At 33.3% G+C, this 7100-nt stretch overlaps 1 protein-coding gene across 1 annotated transcript; it reads right to left on the bottom strand.

The window, feature by feature from the left end:
* Positions 1-482: 482 nt before the first annotated feature.
* LOC112785492 (uncharacterized) lies at positions 483-4920 on the bottom strand. Its single transcript, XM_025828955.1, has 9 exons — positions 4295-4920; positions 4033-4165; positions 3691-3912; positions 3060-3549; positions 2758-2860; positions 2352-2561; positions 2159-2255; positions 1482-2059; positions 483-852 (listed from the first exon to the last, which is right to left on the bottom strand). Exons 1-9 carry the CDS (start codon positions 4918-4920, stop codon positions 483-485), a joined length of 2829 nt encoding a protein of 942 aa, XP_025684740.1.
* Positions 4921-7100: the final 2180 nt, after the last annotated feature.

Raw genomic sequence — 7100 nt, 5'->3', positions numbered from 1 at the left:
GGCGGTTTTGTTTAAACCGCCGCAAAATGCGTATTACCACATATTGCAATGTTTTCTTTAGTAATAACCATCTGGGTATAATCTAGTTAAGTAAAGACTACTATCTTAAACTACATATGTTTAAATCATTGTTACGTAAACTCGTAACACTTTTTCTACATTCGTTTTACGTAAAAAAATTCACAAGTTAAATAAGCTATATATGTTAACTCATGTGAACAAATTTACTAATAAGATTTTCTTGTTTACTTTATTGGCATTTAAATTTGCATTCAAACATGGATGTAAAAGAAGAAAATAAAATCATACTCTGAATTTATAAAGTTAAAATAAAGTTCTAGAGAGCATAAATCAAAGTTACGCCTCTTTGAAGTTATGCCTTACTAAATCTAAATCAAGAAACTCTAAAAGTAGATAAACATGTACAATTGCGACCCAAATCATTAAATTAAGGGAATCAACGTAACTCTTATAATAAAAGATCAAAATTTCTCTCCAACATCGTATTGACCTCGCAAAAAATACTCTGTCAAGAATCTATGGGCTTCACGTTTTACAGGATCTGATATTTCATCTCCATACCATGGTCTTTTGTTCAGATCAAAGCACATTTTCTTAACATGTATATCATCTTGTCTTTGTTGGTCTTCTAAAGTTTCATTGTTTTCTTCCGAAACCTTATTGAGATCAAACTGCATGGATCTGTCAACTACAACAGAGGAGATATCATCTAAATTGTCTTCTGAATCAGACTCTTCTCCATCTAAACTGTCAGGAACTATTTCTCCAGAATATTCAGGTAAGATTGAAATATCAACATGAACATAACAAAATGAGTATACATAGAAGAAACTGAGAACTCCGAAGTCATTAAATATTGACTTAGAAAAAAAAATCAAACGACAATATGCTAAGACAATTTTAAAAGTAAACGCAAATTTTCGACAATTACCATCTCCCTTATTAGTAGTTTGGGAAAATTTCTTAAACAGAAGTTCTGTAGCAATTGTTGTGCTTGCAGAAGATGACGAAAAGTCCTCAATTTTTATTGGTCCTATTATGTTCACTAGTGTTTTCAAAACATAACACTAGTGAAATTATATTGAATAATAGATAGCAAGATTATCAAAAATGCAACCCTAAGAAAAACAACAACTGAAACAGCATTAAGGATTTAACGTAAACTAACTTTTCTGTATTAAAATCGTTGAAAGAAACGAAAAATCTACTTTTACTCATGAAAATTCACAATAACATAAATATTTAACTGCAAATAAAAACTATACAAGTATAAAGTAACCAAAGAAAACAACGTACAATGTTGAGTTTATTTAACTTAGTTTATGACAAAAAGATCCTTTTTAAATTACATTAAAATGCTTCATTTAAGCACCACACGACATCATCGAAATTCTCTGAAGCATTTTCTATGAGGTCTTCTATATCATCCTCTCTTGTCAACAGTAAATCTCCAATGTCACCTTCCGCTGACATGTTCAACTGGCTGTGGAGAAAAACCAACTTCAACTTCTTCATTCTCTTCTCCCATGTCATACAAATCCCGTGGTTTCACAAGAACCACAACACTCCATTCCTTAGCTACTTCATCATCCACATAGTATACAAGCTGAGCTTCCGATGCCAATATGTACGGTTCATCTTCTTCTCGATTACCAGTGTGTATCGGACGAGAGAAATTAACGCTGGTAAGCCCCAAATGGTCTTGTTTGATACCTCTACTGGTAGTGGTATCAGCCCAAACACATTTGAACAATACCACTGTGAAGGAACAGTTATAATTCAATTCAATTATGTCTACAATTTTTCCGTAATACGGAACACCACCAACAACCACTCTATTATCACACATACTTGCATAACTTCTTGTATTAGATGATACATATACTCCATTATTTTGTGTTTTCAGCCTGTTTTCCTTTATGATAGTTCTAAACTTGTATCCGTTAACATTGTACGCCCCAAAACGTCTTGCCTGAATCATGGGACCGCACGCAAACAACTTCAAGTCTTTCGAATGAAGTGTACTTTCCATAGGAACCTGGAACCACATAACATTCATACTTTATATTAAAATCGGTTTTTATATAGTACTAATTCCAGGCTAAAAACACATTGGTCAGATTAGTATTCTGTCAACCTCATGTTTGAACCACCGAGGAAATTCTGCATGGACGACACTATCTATCTTAGCTTGCGACCTTGTCTGATGACGCAAGCTTCGCTTTGTCTTTTCCCTAAATGTACTTTATGGGAGAAAAGAAAATTAGTCTAACTAGTCACTGGGAGAAAAGAGTTATATTGGTGTTTTAGAAATACATGTGTATACTTACTCAACAAACGGAACCACGGCAACGCAGTTGACTAGCACATGACGATGAGCTTGATGTTTTTCCATTGGAGTGAGTTCGAAATGCCAAACAGCCCCTAATGCCTTTCCAATAGCTAGGAACATACTTTCCCCTGAATTATGAAAATCATCAACGTGCTCATCATCAACTCGCCCTGGTCGGTTGATTCTAGTCTCAATATTATCCAAATATCTAGAACAGAAAGTCAGGACCAGATAAATAGTCTTCTGCAATTGAGCCTTCTGGTTGTGCCCTATTACGAACATATTGCTTCAGACGTCCTAAATACCTTTTTTATAAATACAATAAAACGCTTAGTATATACACAATTAATTCAACTGAGTGTACTAAAGGGGTTTATCAGCAAGCTAATCTTTCTATTGGATACATCCACCGATAATGTACTGGTCCACCAAGAGTAACCTCATCAACAAGATGCACCGTGAGGTGAACCATGACGGTGAAGAAGGATGGAAAAAAATCATTTCCATCTGACACAGGGTTTGCACAACATGATTCTGAAGCTCAGCAAGCTGCATAGGGTTTATGGCTTTCCCACAAAGTTCTCAGAAAAATGATGACAAATTTGCAATCACATTGGACACCTGACTCAGAAGTGCATTCTTCACCAAAATTAGGAGTAATTGTTCCATCAGAATATGGTAGTCATGACTTTTTAACCCAAATAACTTGCGCTGTCACAAATCAATACAACATCAACATTGCTAGAGTAACCATCTGGAAAGACCACATTCTGCAAAGTCTTCAGGAATACATCCCTCTGTGAATTTGACATCGTAAATATTGTGACTGGATATTTACCACCTTTCCCCGGCCATAATTCAAGCCTTATGCCCATGCATTGTAAATCTCTGTGAGCTTTAAGATTGTCTTTTGATTTGCCGCTATCGTTTAGGATAGTGAAGACCACATTATCACACACATTTTTTTCTATATGCATCACATCGAGGTTATGACGCAACATCTGATCCTCCCAGTACGGGAGGTCAAAGAAAACATTCTTCTTTTTCCAATGCGAGTCATCTTCATCCGCATTCTGACCATTGCGTCTTTTTTTGGATGTCACAGTTGAACTCTTCCCAAATGAAAGGTGCACATTAGACTGTTGCCTCAATACATCTGTTCCGGATAACTTCTTTGGTGGATCTCTACCTTTGACCTACCCGTCAAATCTATTTTGGTCTAGTCTGTATTTGTGTCCCTGATTCAAAAAGCGACGATGGCCCATGAAACACCATTTTTTACTATATTTCAGCTGATGTGACTTAGCATCCAGGTTACACGTAGGACAGGCTAATACACTGTGCGTATTCCAACCAGATAGGTTTTCCAATCCTAGAAAGTCGCTGATAGTCCACATCAGTACCGCACACATCTTGAAAGTGTTTCCCTCTTTGGCATCATACGTTTCAATGCCATCCCATAATTGCTTCAACTCATCTATCAAAGGCTGCAAGTAAACATCTATGTCGTTACCTGGCATTTTCAGCCCAGGAATAAGCGTGGATAGAATGAAAGATGTCTGTTTCATGCAAAGCCAGGGTAGAAAATTATACAGAATAAGAATCACAGGCCAGATAGAATACTTTGTGCTCATATTCCCAAAGAGATTAAATCCATCGCTTGCCAAGGCTAGGCAAACATTGCGCAGATCCGTCGAAAAATTAGTATACTTTGCATCAAACTTTTTCCATGCTTCAGCATCCATTGGATGCCTAAAGAAACCATCGTTATTACACGCCTGTTTATGCCATAACATATCACTTGATGTCTTGCTGCACATGAATAACTATTGCAACCGTGGTATGACAGGAAAATAACGAAGAGTCTTGACTGCTATAGGTTTTCCATTTCTCTTCATAGGTACGTTGAGCCTAACAATAGAGCCCTTTTTAGTCTTCTACTTCCATCTTGAACACTCACATTTCTTGCACTTAGTCAAGTTCTCATCATCACCTCGATACAGCATACAATCATTTGGACAAGCATCTATCTTGTTATATTCAATACCCAACTTTCTTATTGTCTTCCTGGCTTCATACACTGCCTTTGGAAGTTTTTCTTGTTCGAATGCGTCCTGCAGTAAGTCAAGAATCATGGACATTGCCTTGTCACTCACACTGCACATACACTTGAAATGATAAAGTTTCACTAAGAATGATAATTTGGAGTACTTTGAGCATCCGAGATATAACTCCTGCTCTCCATCTGACAGTAGATCGTTAAAATCCCACACCACGCGACTTGGACCTTCATATAAGTAAGGTAACACGTCTTCATCATCTTCTGCATGTTCGATTGTTGTGATGTCCTCACTCCCATGTTGCATCGTGAAATTGAATGCCTCGTTGACCATTTGATGCATTTGATTTACTTGGGATATCATATTTTCATCTACTCGTCCCAATCCAGATCTCTCTTCAACCGGCTTCTCACCATGACGCAGCCAAATAGTATATCTAGGGGAAATGGTTGTAACAACAGATGATCGTATGCATCCTCTCTTGTTTGCATAAGTTGAAACTTGCATTTAGGACATGGACACTTTATCATGCCATCGGAGGATGCATTCGCAGATGCAAAGTCTAAAAAATTGTTCAATTCTTGCCTATATTCCACACTATTCTGTGACTTTGAAATCCAGGTTTTATCAATATCTAGTATAGTATCAAAATATATCGAACTAATTAATAGTGGCATAAGAAAGTGAGAAAACAAACTTGTAAAAATATTCCTCCATCAGAATTATCACGATTTAGTTTTAGCTAGCAACTTAGGTTTAGCGAATTACAGTTGATATGAAATTTAGTGAGGCTTGCACAATATAAAAAATATCTTTCCTTCACTTACTACTATTTTCGTAAGAGAATTTGTGACGAATAATACTTAAATAAAATACAACCACATATAGTCTTATTAGCACTTTTTATAGTTTTGGCATTATTATTATTTAAAATTTTTGTCAATGTACTTTAAAGTGAAGAATGTGTAACTAATGTCTTTATTAAATATTTTATTACTTCTACTTGTTTTAACTAAATTATTGTTTAGGTGTCATGCAACTTGGTCGAACTTGTTTTCATTTTATGTTAACTAATATTGAAAAAATTAAATATTAAAATCCAATAATGATTCTATTATTATTTTAAAAGAAATTATAAATTTAAATCAATAAATTATATTTTATTGTCAGTCATTTTCTAATTTAGAATAAAAGATCTCCTATGTTCCAATTTGGATTTCTCAATTATTAATTGATTATCAAACATTATATATTTTTTTTAGACTATATCATTTTTATATATACTTTAACATATGATAAATAACATAAAAAAAAGGTGATTCATCACCATTATTATATATAACGTGTATTTCAAATAAGTTAGTAGTTAAAGATTTAATTTTACTATAAAACTAAAAAAATATTGCCATACTTAAACTAATAGAAATATAATAAAAGGAAAAGTTTAGGGGCTAGCAACTTTGTTAAATTCTGACCAGCATGTAACCAGCAAAGAAAAGTGAGCTATTGGATGAAATCTCACATCCATCTCACACCATTAAAACCATCATTGATGGCTATTTGATGGCTACAAATCACAAAATTGCTGGTCCCCTAGCATTCCTCATAATAAAATTCTTGCCCACAAAACAAAAAATATAACCACTAATAGAAAAAAATTACAGAAGATTGGAAACTCCAAACGCGTTGCCTTTCGTGAATTTCATTTCAACTTTGGACTTTTTAATCATTGTCACGATATTTATTTTGGTTGAAAATGATTACTAAATATGCGGGTCGATAAAAAAAGATAAAATGAATATAATTACTTTTTTTACCTTTGTTTTGTTATATTTTTTGCAATTTCCTCCATTTTAAATAATCATTAAAATTCAGCGTTTAAAAAATTAATGCTTTTATTTATATTTTCAAATTAGAAATCTAAATTTAACAGTTGAAATTAAATTTAAAAAAAAAGTCAGCTTAGGTTATCTAACATGTAAAAGGAAAGGGAGAGTACTACATGTACTCCGTAGAAAAAAAACCGATGACAACAAGAGTAAAAGTTATGTGTATACAAAAAACAGTGTGAAAAAATTGAAAAATTGACTGATAATTATATTTTGACCAAATTTTAAGATGACAGTTATAGTTATCATTGTTTAGTAATTGGAATAAGATGAAAAAGTGAAAATTGGGTACCAAACTCTCTTATTCCCTTTATACATTGTTATAGAAATGGTTTGAGAAAGAAAAAATTGAACAAAGTCAATATTTAATAGATTTTTATAATTTGCAAAAATTATTATACCATAATTAGTTGTAGTTGGTTTTATATTAAATAAAAAGATAAACTTAACCATAAGAAACCACTTCAACTAAATTATTGTTGCAGATATTTTTTTTATTTAGATATATTTTTAAAAAATAAAAATAAAATAGTTCATCAGAAATAATATTTTTTTTAAATTAAATTTACACATAATTCCATTTCTCTTCAAATTATTATCATACTATTTTAATCATAGTTATGAAAACCGAATCGGACCGGCCAGTTCAACTGAGTTAACCAGAAACCGATCACTAGAACGGTTCGATTCGTCTCAAAAATTGTATAACAAAAAATCGGTAAAAAAATGGTCGAATCGGTGAACCGATCAATTTTTTTAGGTCTTCCAGTTTGATAAATACCCCAAAATGGTGCCATT

This window comes from Arachis hypogaea, chromosome 20 (genome assembly GCF_003086295.3).
Source record: "Arachis hypogaea cultivar Tifrunner chromosome 20, arahy.Tifrunner.gnm2.J5K5, whole genome shotgun sequence".
Classification (NCBI taxonomy): domain Eukaryota; kingdom Viridiplantae; phylum Streptophyta; class Magnoliopsida; order Fabales; family Fabaceae; genus Arachis; species Arachis hypogaea.
Note: the sequence above shows the minus strand (reverse complement) of the source record. Positions and strands in the feature narration are given on the sequence as shown.